Source organism: Maylandia zebra, linkage group LG20 (genome assembly GCF_041146795.1).
Source record: "Maylandia zebra isolate NMK-2024a linkage group LG20, Mzebra_GT3a, whole genome shotgun sequence".
NCBI lineage: Eukaryota > Metazoa > Chordata > Actinopteri > Cichliformes > Cichlidae > Maylandia > Maylandia zebra.
Genome location: NC_135186.1, coordinates 25,493,338 through 25,517,280, shown reverse-complemented (window position 1 = coordinate 25,517,280; position 23,943 = coordinate 25,493,338). Strand labels below are relative to the sequence as shown.

Genomic DNA, 23,943 nt, shown 5'->3' with positions numbered 1-23,943 from the left:
AAAGAAAGAAAACTAAATTCTTTAATCTCTAAAATCTACGGAGGAGGTTATGATCTGAATGCGCTAGTTGTGCCAAATACATTTTGCTTTTCCATCATTAGCTCTGTAAATACTCTATAGGCTTCTCTTGTTAAGATGTTTGTTTTATCTGTTATTTCAGTTATTACGTAGCAGTATGACAATCTGTAAGACAGGACAGGCTGGGAAAAAAAACGCCACACTCTTGTTTATTAACCACTTTCAGTTAATGTCAGTTAATGAGTTCTAGCTCTTTCTAACCTGTTTCAGTACACCGTGATGGGAGGGGAGGCTTTGTTTCTGTGGAATGCAAGTATGAAAGTATCTGCAGGGTTTGACACTAGCGAGGCCTGGCCCAGTGCCAATAACAAATAGAGAGCTGCATAAATCGGTGGCTGTTTGGGCATCCTACTACTGTTTGTAGTAGGATTGTTATGATACAGATAGTCACTATACTGGACTGTAATTTCAGAAAATTATAACTATAATTTTAACTTGTCTGTAGAACAAAAAAATACGGTGATAAGGTGTATATATGATAATATATAAATAAAAAAAGACCAGAAGTAGAGTATCTTTTCTATCGTTCCATTGTGTTCCAGTTCTAGTGACTTGGCATATTTTATACTGATCAAATAGAGTTGGCAAGGTTGCCATTGTTTCTCTCTATTTCCTGGTTGACCTTGTTTAACCTCAATCTGGCGCTGCTTTGGAGAAACATAGAACTTTTTAGACAACAATAATTGAGTTTTCTTAGTAAATTAACACTGTGTTGTTCAGTGCTGTGAACGTCAACTATGCATTGATTATATGTTGCAGACAAGGACAGCTGGACACCCGACAGCCAAGTAATCATTCCTGTTATACTTGGCCTGGAGTCTGCCTGGGCCACGTGTGCGGCTGGTGCATTGTAATTAAAATTCTCTCGGGAGAAGTCACAAAAAAACAGGCAAACATGAGGGCATCCACACGGACTCATCTGATAAAATTTATGTAACTTGGCCCCCAGTGGACCCTAGCAGACTTGTGTGCATGGAAAGTATTACCAAGGCTTTAAGCTGCTATTGAGTGAAAATCTTCCTATGAAGATTTCCAGGGATTCCTGATATATTTTAAAACATGTACACCTGTGTGAAGACATATCCGCAGAGCTTCAAGATGACAGTGATTCACAGGCATTTAAAATTTCACATTTTTGCATTTTCCATAGATGAGTTTTCAACTGTAAATACCCATTCTTACATATTTATCCCTATATTTGTTTGATAACAGGAATAGTGATGATAGCGTCACAATGAGGAGGGCAAACCCCAAATCTGAAATAAAAACCTTTTTCAAAAGTTGACATCTTATCTTTTTAACAGTATGTGAATGTGTAAACCTTCCCTGAAGAAACCAAATATAGTCATTTGTAAAACGACCTGTTCAACAAGCTTAAACATGTGGGAAAGTAATTTGCTTATTTTCATCTGCTTCCTTGCAGCCTCCACTATTTTCAACACAACCACAGCGTGCTTGCTAGGTTGTTGAACCAGACAAAATGAATTCTGGCTCTATGAAGAGTGTTGGCTGGTTAGTTGACAGATTCTTGTGGAGTTATCTGCAGGCTTACAGTAGTTGCCTCCAGAGTCTGTATATGTGTATATGTGTATATGCGTGTGTGTATTCGTGGGAGCACAGTGCCAAACCTCTCCAAAAAAGTTATAGTGTAGTAAGCACTATCTTTCTAACAATACCCATACCATTATATCAAAGCAGGAAAAGGACCATAGGTGGAATGTAACAATAATGTTTACTTAAGTAACAAATAATTTACTGCAGCCCCAAACCTTTGCTTGAGTGTGAATTAGTGTTAATGTGTTAAACAAGAACCACATAGTTTAGATGTATATATGTATTTAACTTTTATGATAACATTTAGACCATTTAATGTTATGGACATTTAGTTTTTATGTCGGTGTGTCTTTGCTCTGTATCTTGAAGTTATATTATAAGTTTATGTAAATGACATATCAACCTCCTGAGGGCTTTTTGGATGGTGTGCCATAAAGCTGTCAAAATGAGCTGAATTGAGAGAAATCCTGCTGAGGAGCTTTGTACATAAATTATATACAAACAGCCTTCATCTATGGAAAGACAGGGATATATTCTGCTCACTGCCTCTCATGATTTCTCTCTCTGAATCACACACATAGAGGTTCTCTAAACACTATATATACATTAAAGTTGAGATAGTAAGAGAAAAATAAAGCAAACAAGGAAAAAATAAATAAAAAAAAAGAATTGGGAGTTGTAGGAAAAGCTTTCTCAATAACCAATTCCAATGAAGACTCCATTTTCAGTGAGAAGGTAGTGTTATTGATATTTTTCTTGGCATCAAAATAGTGTTCACATTTGCTTAACGATTGCACCAGAGTAATTGATGCCTAACACTGTTTATCCATGGAAGAAGTTGCCCATAGTTTGGTTTTTCCAAAACCTCAACATGAACAAAGCAATCCAACAGTGCAAACAAATTAGTCACAATCATTTTCAAAAATCTGCATGACTTTTACCAATCACTACATGTAGCACCTTGTCACACAGAGATTTAGTTAGGTGATTTTTCAAAAATGTTTCCCACTGCAGAGTCAGAACATAAAACATAAAACTCTTGGCACAAAAATGAGCTCCTCCCTTTAGACCCAAGTAACCTTAAGGCTTTTATGTTTGTCACGCAAAGATGGCTTTTACAACCTGCTGTATTTTCATGAATTGTTTTTTTTTTGTAGTCTTCTTTTTAGTTATTTTCTCTGTCAATGAAGTTAGCTTTCTTTTTGTAATTTGTTATTCTTTCTACTATTCTGTCACTATTCTGTGACTATTAACAAATTTAACATCCCAAACCCACCTGATACAGTACAAAATTGTCGATTTTCTGATAATAATTATTGTTTGGTTGATAAGAATTATATTTACATTATCTTAAAAAAGAAGGAGTAATTAATTACATGTTCTTTAAGATTTAAGTGTGTTACAATTATTGGAAGAAACCACTTATAGGCTGTATTTTTGGTGCTTGCACCTATTTAGCTTCTTTCACTACGTTGCTGAATCAGTGGATATGGTGCACAAATCTTTAAAACAAAATAGGGTTTAAATTTGAGCTATCTGTGATTCCTTGACATGATATTCAAAGCAAATTTTCATTGCTCTGGTAGTAGCCCTGCCACAAAAGATTATTTTGATAGTCGACTAGTCACCGATTATTTTTGCGATTAGTTGACTAATCAGATCATGCATAAATTGGAAGTAAAACGTACAGCTTATTGCACCAGCAGCATCTGCTCTTATATAACTATCATTATCTTACAGCTTGAAGTTTTTAAGGTATGTGCTAACTAAAAATAAAGACAAGATGACAGTTTATTAAACTTTTAATGAAATTGGCAAATTGTCTTGGTGGAGTTTAATAAACTCAGCCGTCTGCTCCTTGCTATCTAAAATATAACAGGACACCGGAGTATATTCTCTATCATCTCACACTTCGGTTTTCTGTTTGATGTTTATTCAGCTGTGTGAAAACTATAACTTTAATCTCAGCCAAACTGATTTACTCAGGAACAAATAAAACACTGAAAAAAGGCAAACAATAAGATTTTTACGTTATCTAAGTGACTTATATATCGTGTTTAACTGAAGTAGCAAAAGACCGCGGGGGGTGTTCTCGCCAGCTCTAGTGAGTCTTGAACCCTGGCTAGCTATCGAGCTGGTGGCTAACAGACCTCTCCGAAATCGTCAGAGCACTTTTGCAAATATGTGATGTCTTGATAAATCGAGCAGATATATGAGGTTTACACAGCTACATTCTTGCCTGAAAATATGTTAAAAGTTTATTTTGTGACCCAGAAAGAGTAATATTAAAACTCAGTAGCTGCCGCCATTGTTGGAACATGAAATTGGCTGGGCTGCGCTATGAATTCTGGGATAGGTTGGGCCACGAAGGATACACCCAACCCATCCTTCCAATCTGGAGAAATGAAGGACGCATTTGTCGGCCGCATTTGAAGAAACCTTCAAATTTGAACAGCCTTTGTCGCTTTGCTGTAACGTAATTGGCCAACAAATGCGGCCTCCGAAGGATGAGGCCCATGAATTTGGACACAGCTACGATACCGGAGACTGCTTCTTCTTCTTCTTTGGCATGTAACTGCAGCTGGCATGTTTGTATTGCATTGCTGTCATCTTCTGTTTCGGTCCATTATTACACTCTTAAATCCAACTACTTAGTCCTGCATCTTTTAGGATCTTACAAAGCTTCAAACAACGCGTCGACTATAAAAGTTGTCGTCGATGATTTTGATAGTTGACATAATCATGATTCGCGATGGCTACCAGATAGGCAGCCCTATCTGGTAGCCATCTCTGTACTGTATAACAAATCAGGAATTTAACAGATCAAATGTTTAGAAGTCAAAACTTGTTTAAATGATTTTGTTTATACCGGCATTTGAGCCAGCCAACTTGACTGGAGAAGCTGGAACTTAATCAAGAGTAAACCTCGAAAACTAGTTTTTGTCTTTCAATTTCAGTAAATAACTAATTTGGCATTTGGATTCTAGTTTTACTATTCTTTTGTTTGTTTTTTTGTACAAAAAACATCACTTTGAAAAGTCATTATAAAAACAACAATTATATTTAAGTATTAAAAATATTATTTCATTATAGTGCTTGAGCATAAACCATAAGCTGGTGGTTAAACCATTACAAAAAAACAAACAAAAAAACCCCCCCAAAGAAATCTTAGGTCATAACCTAATTTAAAACATACATGCATCTATTTTCTTCTGCTTATATATAGGGTTGCTGGTGGGCTGGAGCCTATCCCAGCTGCCAGGGGGCAAGAAGCGACTTAAAAAACTGACATGAGTGTTGCCTATTGTAAAGTGCCAGTTATAATATTGTGTTTGAAAATGAAGCAAAGTGCACACAAGTTCAAACCTGCATATTAGGTTCAGTACTTGTACTTATTACTGCTATACCTGCCTCTAAAGTAGGTTGATACTGTATGAAAGAACCTGGCCTGACCTTGTCAGTTAGAAAATAGTTACACAAGACAATGCACAAATAATAAATATAAACACACAAAACCGTTTTAAGTGTTAGTCAGTGTCAGTTTAGTGAATGAAAGGTGTGGAAACAGGTATATTTGCAGCTGGTTTTATTATATATGTATTTGTAGGAGATTCCTTTTTTGAGCTCAACGTTTCAGAAGGAGGCTTTGTAAATGAAGCACACACAAAAAGGGGTTTACTAAGGTTTGCAGCGGACATTTTGCCACAAAGAAGCATGTCTTACTTTGTACCTGATGTGGTTTTGATAGATGATAAGTAAGTGTTTATTTATTTGGAATGGGAGGAGGAGATGTAAGTGCGTAACTGGCAAAGATGGATGGAGGCTATGGCTTCAGTGCCAATAATTTGGCTCTGCCCTGTAACTCTTCATTGAGTCCTCACCCTGCATATTCAGAGCCAAGCCTAGCATATCCGTGCTCTTCAGTAAGTAGTGTCCCGATGAAGCAGACCAGAACCTACCTGAACTGAACGGTGTAAGAGAAAGGAAGGGAATCCCCTCAGCCTCACATAGTCTCACACAGCCTGTAGAAAAAACATGCACATGGCACAGTAGTGATATCTTCATTAACATATGGATAAGCTGAGAATTAATGGTAAATGTTATATTTTCTTCAAGACAACATAAAAGTCAGCTATTACAGACAATTTAAGGTTTATACCGTGGAATAGTTTGTAATAACGCAACTCCTCTCTTAGTTTATCAGGAGAAGATCCAGATGATTTACACAGAGGACAGCAGTCCCCAGCACCTTTTAAAAAAAGAATAGTTATCCTTGTATCAAAAACGTTGATTTACCTTCAGCATCTTCTTGTATATATGATTTGTCTGTATTTCTTTTGGCGTGCTTTTATGCATTCATTTTGTTAGTATGTTACTCTCGCCAAATTTGGTCTATTCATTTTTGGCTGTCTTCGTTACTGGATCACCCACAGAACTCTCCACTCCCATTTGTGAAACTCAAACTAGCAGCAATTTGCCCTGCTTTGTAAGTGTGGCTCCTTAAACTCTGGGCAGGAGTTAAGAATTTTCCCTAAAAGTGTGTGACGTCTGTAAAAGCTGGTTGAAATGGGCTGGAATGAGCTTATTATATTATATTATTATAGCCAGTATTGGAAATCAGAACCTGACTAACAATGTAGTGGGTAGAGGGTGTTTTATTCTTATACATTAAAATACGTCATTTAGGTTGGTGGTGCATTGAAGGCCCGCCATAGCAGTGCTGTTGTTAGTCTACTTAAAACCCACAGGGTATTACACAGAAAACATGAGCAATGGATGGAGTCGACAAAAGTAGTCAGAATGTGGTTAATAGTGAAGGATTGACTGTGATTCCCACAAGCTATGTGGTTTACAGCTACATGTTATAGTGTGTTGCTTTTAAGCAGTTCAGCAAAAACGCTGCTTGTCACGATGATGGGCAAAACAAAGAAGCCACAGATAGCAGTTGCTTCTATGAAAGGTGATCCAAAACAAATTTGTCAAACTGGTTGAACTAGAAAGCTAGCTGCTGGGCACTAAAGCAGCCAGTATATTATGGAACTATATATCTTTGTGAGTTGCCATTAAAATTTTTTACATGTAGTGAGGTTACTTCTCTTGCAGTCTATTTATTAATGCAATGCTGGAACATCAGAAACAACAATGAAGCAAAATCCGCAAAATCTGAAGCAAATGAAAATACTTCCAACTGTTCCAACTATTATTTTTATTTTTATTTTGCAATAAGATGCACACATCATAGGAACACTGTATAAAGGTTGATTTGGAAGTAGTCACAGGGCCGAGCTGGGGAATGCACGAAACTTTTGGCATCTGCGTAGACACACATTAAACACTGAGCATTCACACACAAACTGCGTTCACCTGAGTCACTGCCACTCCTTCTAGCTATAAATATGCAATGTCCAAAAAACACGTCAAATGGAGAACAGGTGCCACCTGCATAGTTCAGTAATGCAACACTAGTAGTACTGAAAACATATGAAGTTGTCACAAGAACAAAACACCATGCATTTGTAAATACAATATTTCCATTCATGATTCTGTAGTTTCCACATGCATAAAGCAATAATTTATAAAATCTTAAAGAAATATAGGTTTTGGCAGAAGGAGGAGGGTATTCACTGTGACTCGTTTTGGTGACTCATTTCTAATATTCTTCTTTTTATCTTTCCATCACAACGAGGAGAGTTCCCTGACTTTTATTGTGTATTTTCCACTTTGAACTCTGTATAGGCACATCACCCTTCGAGCCAGATGCTGGCAGATTGAACACTTGCACAAAGGCATTCTCACACTTAGGACAAAGAAGTCACAGATAATGGACTAAACAGCTCATTCTAACTTTTCTTCTTTTATATCGATCACTGAGGTCTCAAGGTTAAAAGTGGAGCTTCACTTAGAAAAATGTTTTCACTTACTTGTTTTCACTTTAACTTTTATCTTTCTGTGCTGGATAAAGACTTTGTCCTTTCTAGACTCTCAGAATTACTTTCTCTTTCTTGAGAGGAAGAACTGAAGACAGTGACGTGTTGTTTTAGCCTTGCTTAAATGTGTACACATATACATAGCAGACATAAAGTTAAACATAAATGCACCCTTCTGGAAGTCTAAAGTTAAGAATTGAGCTGTATTATGCAGCTTTTGCATTTGCATTAAAAGTCTTTCCAGCACAAGTTATTTAGGTCATGAGATCTTGGTTTCATAGTCACGGCCATTTGAAATGAGTCACACATTCAGGAAGGTGTTCATAGAGAAGTCTGATAACTTGCATGATGGGAATAGTATCTGTTGCACTATAATTGCCAATTAAGAGGGAAAATATGATCCAAGGTGCCCAGAATTTTTACGTTTCAGTGTGAAACGTAAGGAAGCTTTATATTATTACTACAGATCTCTTGAATTTCCTTTTTTAATGTATGCAAGCCATATATAAAGATTTGTTTGCTCAGCAAATGCAATTTCAGTTCAGTTTTGTTCCTCACACGGCTGCTTGGAACCTGTAGTTTCAAGAATGGGGAGGAGGGAAAATTCCCTCCGGCAGTAAGAGGTGTATAGCTTCAACTTTAAGCCATTTCCTTTCAACCAAAACAAGTTACTGCATGAGCATGGAATGTCCCATATGGAAATTTGCATACAAGCGCTATTAGTGACACAGCCCCTAAAAATTTCAGTTAGTAATTAATTAATTAGGTATGCCACAGTTATTTGGGTGTACACTAAATTTCAACTGAAAGTTCTGGATAAATACACTTTCAAAAAACATTGAACTTTGCCACTGGGCCAGCCATGCTGGGGTTTGCATCCATGTGGAGGAAATTCAATTACATAAAAAGAGAAAGAGACACAGAGAGCGATTTTTGCTCCTAAGTGATTCAAATTTAGGCTTTATCATGATTAGTCGGATGGTATCTTTCCTCAGCTTCTTCGTCGTCTGATTCTTCATCCCTAGTTTGGGGCGCAGAGGTCAGCAGCAGAGTGTCTGCATGGACTTCTTCATCATCCGACTGGATCACAGGTGTGTCCACGCCACTCGCGCTGCTATCACTGGAAGCAGACGATGTAGACGAAATGCGAGACTGCGAGCTACGGAACGGCTCATTTTGTCGTTTCAGAGATGCACACTCCCTGTAGACAACCTCGGCATCTTCATCGTCTTCATCACCCTCTGCAATTAAAGTCTGTTAGAATATGTTGGTACCTGTCACCATGTTTAAAGTCTGAACAGGGTTTGATCAGGTTCACCCAAATGCCCCTTAATGTCATATAAAGCCTTTAACTTTTGACCCAAACTGCCCTGCAGTGTTATTGTTATTCAAGTGAGTTTTGTCCAGAGAAGTAACCAAAAATGTCAGTACACCTAAATATTAGAATATATGAATCAAGACAGTATTTCAGCACAGCACTGTCTCATTGTTTGACAAAATATAAAAACAAAACAAAAACATTTTTGTAACAAAATGTCCTATTTTGAAAACAACATTTCTTTCATAAAAAAAATGTTAAAAAAAATTCATCACCAAATGTACACAGATCTTGAAAGGGCCAGAGTAAGTGGTGTGCTTAAAAAATGTCTGCATGGGAAATCTATGTACAAGAATAGCTTTTGAATAGTATAGTGCAACCTTTAGGACCCAAAGAGCCATTTGGACCCGGTTCCCATGTAAAAGAAAACACTGGGAGCCGCAAATACTTTTTGACATCTAAAATGAAGATAACACTGTATATATTGTTTTTTACCTTTATGCTTTGTGTGAACAACTAAGGTGTGTTGCTTATGAAATCCATGAAGTGCTACAGACAAAATTACATTTTATTTATGTAATTAACACATTTTGAACTCTTAAAGAAATATAACAAAAGGAAAGACACCCAGCTGAACTAAAATGATCCAGCAAACAAAACCCTTATATCACCTTTGGGCTTTTGGAGCCTTGGCCTGACTTTTAAAAAAATAATTTAAAAAAAGCACTATGCTGCTGAAAAAAGAAAAATAGATATTTGCAAAATTCTTCCTAAATATGTATTTTACCTGGTTAATGTGTGTGGCGGGGTGTGGTCTGCAGCGCCGCTGCAGGGGAGGCGGACGCACCTGAGCAGCACCCGCAATCACGCCTCGCCGCCTTAAAGTCTGTGCCATCTATGCTGTTGTTGGTACGTGTCGGGCTGTGAGCTGAAAAGCTACAGCCGGCTGTATGCGTACAGCAACCGTGTGTGAAAAGTGGTCAATAAAGAGATGCTGAAAAGCATGTTCATGCAAACATCGTCGGGTCTGCCGTGGTACAATGAGACTTCTGCTCCTGAACCTCTGAACAGCAGGACTGTAAGCTGTCATCTGTGAGGCGTGAGCGGTGTTTGTTTTTAACATAGTTCACGGTGGAGAATAGCTGCTGACATAACGTGGATCCGAAGATCCATAATTGGCCTACCTGGGGTTGAAAGTCTCGATAAATGCACGGCGTTTCGGCAGGTACACCGGCCTCCGCGAGTGTGACGCTTATTTTGAGCAATGAAAAAATAATAGAATATAATTTTATTTTTATATTTCAATATCACAATAATCTTCCAATTTAGAACTACAGTACAAGTTAAAAAAAAAGAACTAACATAAATAAAATACACTTCAGCTAAATACTTGTTTATTACTAATTTATTTTCCCAAACCACGCAGAGCCGCACTATAAGGACTAAAGAGCCACATGCGGCTCCGGAGCCGCAGGTTGCAGACCCCTGGTATAGTGGCAGCAGATTAATTGTGCCCGAGAGGCAAACGGTGCACCTGGAAGTGGAGACGCCAGAGCTCCCTCATCTGCTTCTGAGCCTGAGTTGAGGAACACATCAAGGGCTTCATGATCCGATACATCCATCAGGTCCATCTGCTCAAGGGTGTCCACATTCACCTCCATCGAAGAGATACTACCCATGGGGGCTGCATGAACAGGATATAACTCGCACATTATCATGCTCATATCTATCTATCTGTCTATATATAATATATCTATATATATATATATATATATATATATATATATACATACATACATACATACATACATACATACATACATACATATATATATATATATATATATATATATATATATATATATATATATATATATATATATATATATATATATTAGATAGATTATCACTCACGCTTCCTATGGTCAATCTGCAGTTGGGCAGTAGGTAAGTCATTATCCATGTCATGCTGGTAGACTTCTTCAAAAAAGCGCCGTCTCTCTTTTAGTTTTAGGTGTTGAGCAGAGTCATTGTTTAACAGCTTCTGAGTCTTGTCTGTCTCAGCTGATCAAGAAAAGAGAGAAAAAGACAAGAAAGCACATTAAAGCACTGGCTTTACATTCCTTTCAATGTAGCGCTGTGTTATACTAATAACTAGGAACACAAGGTGTCTCTTTTCTAGGGTACAAAATGTGGGTTTCTTTTCTTGATGCATAAAGGCTCTAGAAGGGCAGCTCTTCTGAGTGCAACATAATCTGTTAGTCAGATAAACATAACAACATCCTCGCCCAGTAGTAGTGGAGTAGTTTCATAAATCAACCTAAAAATGTACTTATAACCTTATATTTTGATTCATTCTGTTCGGCCTTTAGATGGAGTTAGGTTTAAACAGCTTTTTCATGAAAGTTGGCGAACAGGAGAAAGGTCAAGGGATCACGTCACCTCACATTCCGTTTCATTGTCTGCATCTTTAGAAACGTGTAGCCACCCATTCCTTGGTAGTTGAGGTGTGTTATATACCTCATATGAGCTGCAGTACAGGATTAATTTTTCTAATGCTCGCCTCATAAAAGAAATAAAGAAATAAAGGGACAACAAAAGTTTCTTTTCATTTTTTTTGTTCTCTTGAATTCAAACTCATACCATGAAACAGATGACAAATTATTTCCAGAAATGCGAGTGTAGCCTACTGGTCAGACTGGTAAATAATAATACGTTTCTTTTAATGGTAAATAATAACTGTGCAATCGTCATGCAAATAGAAACAAGTGTTATGTTGTTTCTGGATTGATTCAGCTGTGCTTTTTTTTTTTAAAGTTTTGTCAGTAACTTTCACATTGTCCTTTAAGGCTGTGTGAAAGTCATTGGATTTGTGGTGTAGTTCACACCTAGCTATCATGCCAAGAGCTGAGTAATAACAAAATTCTGTAAATTTTCATTAAATATGGAAGGACGCAGGACAACAAACACAGCTCAAAAATGTATCTCTGACAGCACTCAAAATTGTGTTAGTCTAGTCACAAATTTTGTGTCTGATACGTTTAATGAGTAACTAAAAAGAATGGATCGTTTGCTATTTGGAAGGGCGGTGATTCAATCCCTTGTACCTTCAGTCTATGTGATTTTCAGTAGCTTGGACAAGATACTGAAAGTTGTTTCGCATACATACATTGTGCGTGTGTGTGTTTAAGTATTAGACAAAATGTTTAAAGGCATAAAATGAAAGTGTTGTATGAGGCTTGTAGGAGAAGGTGCTTTGAATACTCAGCTGGAGTAGAAAAACACTATAAGTAGCAGTCAATTTACCAATGTTTTCTTGCAGTTACACGAAATCAGTATCCTACTTTAAGCCCCCATTCACTTCTTAACGTTACACTACTTTGTACTAACAGTGAAACTCACTGATATGGAGAGTCTCTATTGAGAAATTGTCATTTTTGCTTTTCCATACTTTATTCTTTCCTCTTCTTCTTTCTTTATTGCTCTCTTTCCATGTTTGTTTCACTCAGCCCTTATGTAACTTTACCTAACGCAAAGAAATGATGATGCTGGTCTGACCTCTAGTGTTCACAGTCAGACTCACATATAGTTGGTGAATCGGTTCAGTGAAGTCTGCTGAAGATTTTAGGGAAATGGAGCTATTTTTAAACTATTATTATGAAAAATAAGAGAGTATTTGTCCTCAGTTCTGCCACATGCATTGTCCTCTACTGGGTCGACAGGCTGTGATTGTGTAATTGTGCTACATCTTCCTCAGCAAACACAGGGCCTCTTTCCCCCCCAGGCACCCTTAGCTGACACTTTGAGTCATGTCATCATTGTTTTGGGGATATGTGTACATGCATGTATGTGTAAATCTGAAAGTGTCAGCATGTTCACATGACTGAGTGCTTATGCATTTATGCTATTTAGTTTGTATTCTGTCACTCAGTGAACTCAACATGCTTTTGATGTCAGCACATGAAGAGAAGTATTTACTTTTCTACACTGAGCATTAATGTTCTCCTGCCTGAAAACAAAGACAACAGCCCATTTGTGTCACCCTGGGTTCTCCTTAATTTCTTTCTCTCTCCAGAGACCTTGTTAGTCTGCCGGGTACTTTTTTCTTCCCTGGAAGATTGTGTCCACTGTCATCCATGAGTGATAACCCAATATTCTGTCATTCAATTGGTCTGAGAAGGAAGTTCTGTCCCTTTGCCTGCCCCTTTAAGCAGTTGGTGGGAAGACAGTCATTGGAAAAAAGTGTACTGTGTTTTTAAGCATATACCAGTGCCAGACCATAGATGTAATAAATGAACATGTCAGTACTACACTAGCTTAAAAATACAAATATACTCAAACCATCTGACAAACTCAACTGTTCAAAGATTTAAAAAAACAAACACTTGAGACTCACTTGAAGAATGACTTTCATGTTAAAACGGGCAATGTCAGAGATATAATTAACATGTATATATGTTAAACAAACCATAAAGTGGTTGCTGGATTTTGCTGCCAGTTGTTAGGTGAAGTGGATCACAGAAAAGGGCTTCACCAACAGCTTTCTTGTAATTAATTTGGTCACTATCAGATTGCTGTGATCACCCATTTAGTATGGAAAAAATGCTAACTTCTTTACAAACACTACTACTGGCTGAATGTCAGTAAAGCTTGAAAAAATGTTGACTTTTAAAGCAGAAGTTGGGTCTCACTGCTGCAGACATCACTTTTACTTTGAGTCTCACTTCAAAGTAAAAGTGAGTCTCCATTTTGGATTTTTGTTCACACTGCTTGGAGTATCACTCCTACTCGGAGGGCAGCTGGTGTGTGTTTGCAGGTTACCCTGCGTCTTCCATGCAAACGACCAAAGCAATTGCACTTTCACCTAACGACTACCACCATCCGCCTGCAGCCTATGGCCAGCTAGATGGCAAATACACATTTTTTCATTGCGACTAGTTGTTTTCGGGGTTGCTGACAAGTCAAGTCAAGGACTGTGTGATTGGGGCCTTAGCTGATGATTTAGCACTCCAACCCCTCTGATCATTTCTAACTCCAAAAAATCTATATGTTGACACACATAAAGCAAAAGCGAAGGCCTTCCTGTCAATAGTGCAGTGATTACATCTGTTTTTCATATAGAGTTGCTAAAGCTTTAAATGACATGCTTTATTAGACTACACTCCAAAACAAAGTTGTTCAAATCAACAGTGAAATGCAGGAGAAATAGGATGAAACTTAATATGATCTTTGACTAAATAATGATGGAAATGCAAACTACTAAAATCACCCTTCCACCATCTTGCCACCTGCCAGTGTCCATGAATATTTTAGAGGAATCATTTGGCAACAGTGAAATTATTGATACAAATTAAGTACTTACTTAATTAATAATGATGAAACTTGACCATGATTAAACTGAACAGCTTACATAAAGTTTCGTTTTGCCCCTTGGTCATATGGAAGTCTCTTTCTCTCTCTGTATCTCTGTGACTCTCTCTTGCCTTCGTCCTCTTTGTCTGTTTATCTAAAAATCATATTGCATTACTAGTTGAGTTGACCAATGGACATGTCCAACCCACACACAGTCTCAGCCGCATGTCCCCATCTGTCTGCCCTGACGTGGGAGAGAAACATATATGTAAAAAACTGACTCATTCAGATAACCTTTGGGTTTCCTGCCACACTGCTGTGGAAGACGTGTAGGAGGTATCCATGCAAACTGGCTAAGGTTACATTACTACCAGGCAGAGGTCATAGCTTCTAGAGGGAAATCTTATGCTTTTGACAGGGATTATTATTGTTATTAAATCCCTTATTTAAACAGGTTGTCACTGAGATCAAGATATGTTTTTCTTGAGAAACCAGTGAACAAAAGACAAACTAAAGAGTAGACTGACTTGTAGACATGCAGACAGATGATACAAACACACATTGTATACACATGTATACATTACACAAATATACAGTAACTTTCAGGGACTCCTATGTACTAATGAAGAGGACCTAACCTGTTGTTTGGTGTTTTCTAGTCAGCATAATGACATCATACTATATCATGCATGATTCCAGATTTTATAGATATAAATTAGATGTTGTATTGATAATACCATCATCTGTGATGGTATGATAGTGCAGAATGGAATTGCTACCTTGCATATCTAGAACAACAACATCAGGGCATGTACAGGTTTTAGAGCAACATGTCCTCGCATCCAGACAATGTCTTTTTCAGGGAGGGCCTTGCATATTTTAGCAAGACAGTACATTAAAGTAGCAGATGCTGCATGGTGGTAAACATGGCCCTGTCACAAATTCTGTGAGACATGTTGCTGCAATTAAATTCAAAGTGATTTACTTTTTTTTTTTCTTGAAATAGTAAACTTTCTCAGTTTAAGCATAGATATGTTTTCTATATTCTGTTATGACCAAAGTGGAGTTGTGAGATTTTCAAATCATTTTCTGTTTTTATTTGGAATTGGGGGTTGAATAAGCGTTACAGCTAATGATAAAATCTCTTTTGACCTGACATTGCAAGTACTGTGTGTAAATGAAATTAAAGACCAGAGTTAAGCTGGAAAGAGAGCCCTATAGATAAACACCAGACAATTTTCAAGACTGATAAAATAGTCGTAAATGGTGGAACACATCCATTTCTGTTCACACTCTTATATAAATGTATGCAGCAAAATACAGGTCACATAGAAAGCGCTTACTAAAGGTGGGTCAGCAAAGAGAAAGCAGATGATGTGTGAGTTTTACTTTGTTTTGGAAATGCAGGCCTCAGGACAGGAAGCTTATTAACAATACAGAAGAAAATAAAATCGAGAGAGTAAACGAAAGGAAAAATACAAGGCTACAAATATGTGGGTTCCAAATTGATTTATCATATTTATTGCAAGTGTTACTGTGTGTTAAAACACAGTGATATAGTTACAGTCACTGATTGAACCAGAAGAAATACTTATGTATAACTGCTGTGTGCAAGAACCACCTTCCATCTCAAACTCATTCTGCTGATGATTATCCTGGAGCTGTAAATGTGCTGTTATCCATAGTGCTGTATAATAAGATCCATTAATTAGAAATTGACTCCCAATTAGAGGTAAGTAGGTGGTACGCTAATAAGCTAGATATGGTATCTTTTGAATTTCACATCAAACCAGAAAAACACATTACATAATGCACTTTTGCTCCGGTGCTTTTGATTTTGTGCTGTGCAACCAATGCTTCTTTATATTTTGCTAGGAAAATGAAAATAGCAATTTATTGAAGTATGTGCAAACTATTAAATTAAACCATTTCAATATAAATGCAGTATATAAGACAAAGCACAGCCTAAACTATCTTGCAAGCTTTCTTGTAATTTATTTAAGTAGTCTCCAGGAATACTGCTGGCATTCAAGGATATGCTGGAGAGATCATGTCTCTCGGCTGGCCTGAAATGCCTTGGTGTTCCCCCAGACAAGCTGGAGGAGGTGGCAAGGGAGAGGGAGGTTTTGATTTTTCTGCTTAGGCTGCATAGGCTGCTTCCCCTGCGACCCGGCCACGGATAAGTGGAAGAAAATGGGTGCATGAATAGATGGATGGATGGAATCCCACGATGCTTGTGATCTCTTACATGACGTGTTCCCATCCCCTACCCTGACCCCTCCAGAAATCCTTTCTTGATCTCAACCCACATCATATATACTTAGATCTTACTGTTACATAATACTTGTACCATCCTCATCTGCACACCCTACACTGGACTCCTACTGCATGAGGACTTAGTTCAATGGTTTGATTGCAGTGTATATTAATGTGTGCAGCCAGAAAAAGAGAATGAAAGAAAGTTTTTCAAAGGAGGTTTTTCAAAGAAAGCTGATTGTTGTTCTGCATCCTGAATCTGCTGTGCATTATCCCTGGTTTAAAGTAACTGTAGTGTCAGTGATTTGAGGATAAAGAGCTTTTTAGGTCTGCTTAACTCAGCTACACCTCTTTCTGACAAATACAAAGGATGCAGTGCCACCATGCATGTTTGATGCTTTTGTTATCTGACATTGCATAGAAATAATAGAGTTTGTATTAATATGGAAAGTTTTCCTTCTTCTTATTCTTATCTACATTCCACATTCTTTTTCTTTAAAACATTTCTGTACATGCATTGATGTTGATCCGTTCTCCAGTGAACACAAAAGGTATTGGTGATGTGTGAGTTTCTGAGCTTGAGGATATATATGAATTCCAGGGCCAGAGGTGACAATTAAGCTGAAGCACATGATTTTCTTTTCTTCCTTTTGATCCTCTAATCACCGGGGCATGATGCAGTGTCCCCTTCAGCTGTTCTGCTTCTGATAAACTGCAATGCTTGGCTTTTATTATTGGATATAAGTGTCTTTTCTGTGATAACAACATTCATCTTTCAATATATGAATATGTGTTATTGTAATGGTGCAGCTGTATATCAAGAGTTCTCTGCCACTGCACTAGGCGCTGGAAACAAATGTTCCTATTGAACTGGAGAGTCACATGGTGTAACATGTAATCCCCTTGTGGCAAGTGGAAAGAAATCCCATGATCATCTTTCCATTTTCAGTGAATAGAGATTGGGCGCTTATGTGCGTAAGAGAGCTGATACAGCAGTCACACTGCATGACCAATAACGTGTGACAGCCCATCCATCTTAAACCCTATCCTTTCTCTCCTACATCTCCTAATTCCCCCCCGGAGACCCCCATCTAACAGCAGTATACAGCTTCATAATTTTTAGAAATTACTACTAGTATTTACCGAGCCAACCACTCCTTTCTCCTGGCTTTGTAGCAACAGTAGTCCATCAAGCATAAATCATTTATGAGTGAGGTCACTGCACCACAACAGCCACCTCCCCCGATGTGGTTCCTCACTCCTTTCGCTGCCCACACTCACATATCCATTAAACACACAGCCATGTGGCAGATAGTAAATCAAGACTGGTCATTTAAAGTATGCTCTTACTATAACACCCAGCACCACCATTATACTAGCCTATGTTATACTACAAGAGACACAGCCTGAAGCCTAGATTCAAGAGTACTTAACAGTACATTAAACTACAGTTTAATACATATGTGGCATCACTCTTTTATTTATTACTTAACACTTTTTAATGCTTCTTAATACTTTATTAGTTATCTCTCATCTCAAACTCCTATGGTAAGATTAAATGTAAACCTCCTCTGACCACCCACTCTCTATATGTCTGATCAAATTTTCTGTTCCCAGGCTGTTCCCATTCCCAAAACCATTAAAGCACTTCACTCACAGCTGAAAACAAAGATGACCTCCAGCCATGCCATATTTAGGCCAGTCTAAACAGTGCTTTTATCGGACATACATTTCTATTAATCTTCCTGTGTACAGTACTGCCCATACACAACCCCACAGACAAAGACATTATTAAAGAGCACATTAATATAGCACATTACTCTGTGGACACTTTAACATTACACTGGTTCAATTATAAATCTGACTGTGTTTCCCCAGAAAGTAAATCAGAGTCAGCAGATCTTTCCTGTTACTATAAGAAGAAACTCTAAGAACTAGTTCTTATCCTTTCACTGTGATTAAACAACATCAGCATTACTCATGTTGTACTTCTGTCCAGCTCATTTAGCAGGAAGGAAAAGTTGGATCATATAAACTGATAAATGAATCATGGGTAATAATTTATTACCAGATTTCAGTAACAGTCTTTAAATAAAGTTAACATAACATGCATGTCATACCTACTGTCTACCTACAAAGTAGAGTGTATGTTGTTTTGCTGTCTTATAAAAGAGCTTAATGATGCTAAATGAAAGATGTCATGTGAAGGAGATGTCAAATATATTTTGAGGCTCTGGATGTTGGGTTGTGAGTCATGTAAGGCTGTTGCACTAGGAGGAAATTAGAAATCTCAGTTGTATATTAAGACTTTCACTGCCTGGAATATTCTGAAATGTGCTCTTGAAAGCAATTTGTTAAATTACCCTCGTAAACTGAAAAAGAGCTACAATACTAAAGCTACTCTGCAGAGTAATTTCCAGTGTGGGTCATAAAGTTATGCACTGCAGGTCTGTTTACGGCTTTGTTTTTCTAACTACATTTCTGTTAACTCATTTACTTACATGCCTGACGTTTTTTGAGGTTAGTTGACCCAGCAGACGACATGGTTCGATGGTGTGGGACTGGTTGAAGAGCCTTTAAAAGCCTTTGAAGGTGTTGAATTTGTCTTGTCCCCTCCTGTCAAGGCTCCAGGACAGAATGCTGGTGTGTTTGTAGAGGATGGTCATCTATCCATTACATCTCCTGGCTTTGGTATGGGCGTTATTAAAGATGTAACATTCACATTATCTCCCTTTGCTCTTTTCTGTCTTTTCTTCTGCTCTGCCTTTCCTGCTGTGCTCGCTGACTCTTCCTCTCCCCTCCCTTTCTGATCGCCTTTGCTGTTTTTTCTAGGTTTTCCCTCTCACTGCTTCACACTTTCATCTTGGCTGCCTCTCGGTGTCTCGCACGCACACACGCAGTCTTGCTCATTCTGTCAGACAAGCTCAGTTGTGTTGTAGGGTGGCGTGTGTGTGTGTGTGTGTGTGTGTGTGTGTGTGTGGCTTGAAGGGGTTGATAGTGGGCTAGAGCACTATGGCCTGTACCAACTGCTTATGAGGGGGGTCATCAGGACATCTGGATTAGGAGGAGTATAGTCGTTTTACATAACACTGAGGAGTGTACCAAATATAAAAGCCTCCAATTTCAGTTATCCTTGATAAACATACGTTTTTATTATTTGCAAAATTAACACAGTTTTGTTTTGGAAGTGAACTCAAATAAGAAAACCATATGAGAAAAAAACCCATGACTGACTCCATCATGTTCTCACAGGGTGAAAAAGCTGGCAAAAGTCAAAATATCAAGGTAACATTAGTCAATGGATTTCTGAGTTATCTCACCTTGTGACAGATGTGTGTTCTGCTTCCAGTAAAGAAAACAAAATAGTGCTTTTTCAACCACAGTACCACCTTCTGGCATTAAGGAAGTGCAGTCAGACATGGCAAAATGCAAGGTGTGACTAATTTGTCTGCTGGGAGATTATTCTTTTACATCGTTGCTTTAGAAACTATTTGTCCCTGAGTATGTTATATCTGCTTCTGTTTCTGTTAGTGTGACATTTTAAGTTTGATAAATTGTAGTTCAACCCAAGTAATTCAAATTTGGTCAAGTGTGGAGTGATGGCATTTTCTTCTACGTTCATTTACAAACATTTGGACTGTATAATAAATGGGAACACTTAAATACTTATGTAAACATACTATTAAAAAAACAAAAAGAGGATAATCAGTTATGTGAAGCTTCAATAAACTAAAAAAAGTTATGCTCTGCTTTTATTGGAAAAGTTCATAGTGTGCGATATCTACTTACAGTAGCTTTGAAAATGGAAACCCGTTGCAAGGACAGAACATTGTTGACTTTTCAGGAGTTCTGGCAACTTAACTTACCTTTTTGCCTAACTTGAATATTCCTTTGAGGTTAACAGTAAAATGAAAGCTTCAGTGGCATGCATTTTTACCTTCAGAAACACAGAGGTTTCTGTTGTCATGTACAGAATGAAAAGGTCATTAAAAAGACACACGTTACCTAAAATACTTGTTTAAAAGCACACATTCACACTTCATACGTGGGAGATGGAGTTACCAGGCACTTAGGATCATTGCAGGTCCTCACTCTCCCTTTCTCAGTACGAGTCTTCAAACATTCAGTTGCATCACACTTCAGCTGCAACTAATGCCATGGAAAACAGTGCAGACTTTGTAAGGAGAAGAACAATAAGATACGACCGATCATCTAGTTTTTCTATGAAATCTGAGGTTCTCAGTATATTCTTAAAGTTGCACAGCTCAACAGACAATCTGTTTAGATTTATAACTGAAGGCACTCCAACTCAGCAGTGTCCTGTACAGCCTGACTTTGGGGACTTACAGTAACTCTTATGGTGGCTGATGTTTCTAAAAAGAGAAAGATTTTGCTCTCAACATATAAACCCTTATCCACTTAGAGTATGTTAGCCTACTTCTCAACAACTCACAATCCCTCATTTGTGAGTTAATATTGGCACCTGCAGGTGAAGACTGTGTATTACAGCTTATTTTAGTTCACATATCAACAGAAACAGTTTTTTCAAAAACTCAGTTTCTGCGTTTACATGTGAACAATGAAAACAGAGATTTTTTATTAAAAATAAAATGCTATTCAAAATATCACATTCTGCTGTGTGAGGATATTCTGAATAATTTGTATTTGTATTGGAAATTAAAATATTTGTGAGATATTATGCATTTTGTGCACATGTACTCACACACACATAAATGTATTGTGTTGTCCATAAGAGAGAGTTTTGTTATACAAAGACTGGAAAGCAGAATAAGTTTTTAAAATGTGGAATGATACCTGAAATGTTACGAATATATTTACATTTATTGATAGACATAATAAACAACTTTTAACTTATTGGGCCACAATGTAAAGTTGAAAATAATATCAATAAGCCCAGGAGAGATTTGCATGCTGTTGCTGATGCAGCAGCATGGAAGGTAGGTAAGGTAAAGGCTTGCACATGTAAAAACTGAAACATGCTCCTGTAATTGCACTATAGGCTATATGCTGGATTGGAATTACTGAGAGCAACAATTTGCAGAAAGGAAGATAGGAAGCAGCCATATGTAATGCAATGCAGGAACAGCGACTCCTTTTATTATAGAGGAGAGCTTCCAGGATTGGTATCATGACGGGATCGTAGACGACACTGTGTACAATCGAAGTGATTGACAAATGTAACTAATAGCAAGAAAATGACAAAGACTTGAGCACAATTGCATGAAGTTATTTACAAGGAAAATTACAGGTGAGCAGTGAGATTTCAAGTATGTGGCGTGAAGACCGACTGACCTGAAGAAGTGGTGAAGAAAGAATGTCGGACTAGACCACTGATGCTGCAATAAGCTTTATATCATAGGAGAGTGGAAGCGATGTAAAGGTTAGATGAGCCACCAAACACCCGGGAAGGAGACAGATGTGTGACCACAGATCTTCCTTATTCAACTTCTACAAAAGCTTCCTTTGTTCTACAGTAAATTGGACTAAGCAACATAAATGAGCTTGCCATACTTTTTTTGGTACGTTAAATGTGTGTTTGAAACTAATTAGTAAATAAACATCCTCAGTTAGTTGGCTAAGGAAAAAGCTAGCTATCAGAAAAAAAGCTGGTGTCTGTTCACTTTAGACAATTTTCCATGCAGATGAGTTTATTTACCCTAACCAAAGAATTTCAGTTGTACTTGAATGCTCATTAAAAAATCACAGTCACTAACTGTATAGGCCTCTGTTACTGTACTTTTATTAAGAGCATTAAACCTTAAGAACAACAGGTAGGACTCTTTCAACTCCTCCGCTGAGTTTAAATTATTATTAAACAGGATTATGTCTTTTCTCCACATATGTGTGGACAGTAACGGTAAAGTAAAACATTTGAGTCAATTAAAAAAGGGATCAGCAATTCATTATTAGTGTTAACTGAAGAAGAGAAGATTGAAAAGACTGAAAAAAGACTGATATACCAGTATATCATTACTGATGCAAATTCACTGAAATGCAGCTGACATACTGATAACAGGGATGGTGCCCACAAAACAAAACTGGGTTTAACCAAAGCTGGCTGGTTAAAAAAAGGCTGTCTGTGTGGAAGCGGTTTCTCTGTTTGTAACAAACATTAAAACTATTTAAACTCTGGTAAACAGTCTGAAACAAACCCGCCTCTCCTTGAATTTTTCATCTTTGTTCAGTTGATGTTAAAATATCAAGTTAATTATACCACTACTGCTTTTACTCAGCAAAACATTAGAAAATATAGCAAAGCCTAAAACTTATGAGTTGAAAGCAAATGATGATTTTAGAAATATGTTAATAAGTTAAAATATATGCTTAATTTCATTTGAACTATGGCTCTTTTTTCAGCATAAACTCATTTAGCTTTGGTGGTTTTGGTTTGGTTTTGATTCTGTATAGCTTACATCTTTTGAGAGATAAAATATGAAACATTAAAACACTGTTCAAAGCATTAAAGGAATTTTAATTTTTAATCAAAGTATAGCATAAAGCATCATCAAACAGGATATTGATCTGGTCAGATAAATAGCAAAAGGTGTTGTTTTGGTGCCAATTAAATTAATCAATTAAATTAACAATAGGTTCACTTAAGGGGCAACAATGAGAAATCCCCTTAAACAAGAACGTTACTAGCAAAATTCTAAATAATATAAATTTCCACAATTCGAAATGTTGGGTTAAAAGTTTTCACCAACATGAACGTCGACACCTGGTCAGGCGTGGATTATCATGAAAATAAGCCTGTACAACTGCATCACCACTGCAAGGCCAGTAGGTGTCACAGAGGAACATAACAAAAAGTTAGAAATGGCTACTGAGGTAGTAATTCCCTTTGTATTGCAGTACACAAGCAAACAATTCAGCATTTTCACCTAACATGTTCTCCACCACTCTCTGATTTCTCTTTATGTATATACTCCTAGAAAAACCAGCTGAGAGGGTGGCCACTGATCATGTCAGCTAAGAAGATGGACAGAGAGTCACGATTTCTTGATGATAAGAACGTTTACACATTCGTCATAACTGCCATAGATAATGGTACGCAGAAGCTCTACTGTAGTTAAAATAAACTGAACAATTTCTTGAAGAAAGGCTTTATTGTGTTGTGGTTTCAAAGGTGAACCTCTAGCCACAAGCACATAAGCTATATCCAGATCCATCTCGCAGAAATCAGTGACAATACTCCAGTGACAATGCTCTATCAGTTTTTATGCCTTAACAAAGTATAAGACTTTTTACTGAGAATAACTTTTTTATTATTTGTATTCGAGCTATATTTAAATTTATGAAGACTACTAGACTATCATTTTTCTTTATATGTGAAACTTTGTCCAACGAATAGTGTGTTGTCTTCAACAGTGTGTAACGTGAGTGATGCAACAGCATATATAAACATTGCTTTACCATAATTATTTATAATGTCTGCAT

The 23,943-nt window shown here is 37.4% G+C and overlaps 1 protein-coding gene across 1 annotated transcript; it reads right to left on the bottom strand.

Moving 5' to 3' along the window:
* Positions 1 to 6,821: 6,821 nt before the first annotated feature.
* Positions 6,822 to 19,442, bottom strand: LOC101469533 (dysbindin). Its single transcript, XM_004546453.2, has 4 exons — positions 18,987 to 19,442; positions 10,792 to 10,941; positions 10,412 to 10,561; positions 6,822 to 8,800 (listed from the first exon to the last, which is right to left on the bottom strand). The coding sequence occupies exons 1-4, from the start codon at positions 19,027 to 19,029 to the stop codon at positions 8,514 to 8,516; spliced, it is 630 nt and encodes a 209-aa protein (XP_004546510.2). The 5' UTR covers positions 19,030 to 19,442; the 3' UTR covers positions 6,822 to 8,513.
* Positions 19,443 to 23,943: the final 4,501 nt, after the last annotated feature.

Excerpts from the sequence above, each read along its gene's own strand:
- LOC101469533 (XM_004546453.2), bottom strand. The coding sequence starts at position 19,029 with ATGTCGTCTGCTGGGTCAACTAACCTCAAAAAACGTCAGGCAT. Across the intron at positions 10,942-18,986 it reads CCTCAAAAAACGTCAGGCAT|CTGAGACAGACAAGACTCAG; the intron begins GTAAGTAAATGA and ends TTTCTTGATCAG. Across the intron at positions 10,562-10,791 it reads GCAGATTGACCATAGGAAGC|CCCCCATGGGTAGTATCTCT; the intron begins GTGAGTGATAAT and ends CTGTTCATGCAG.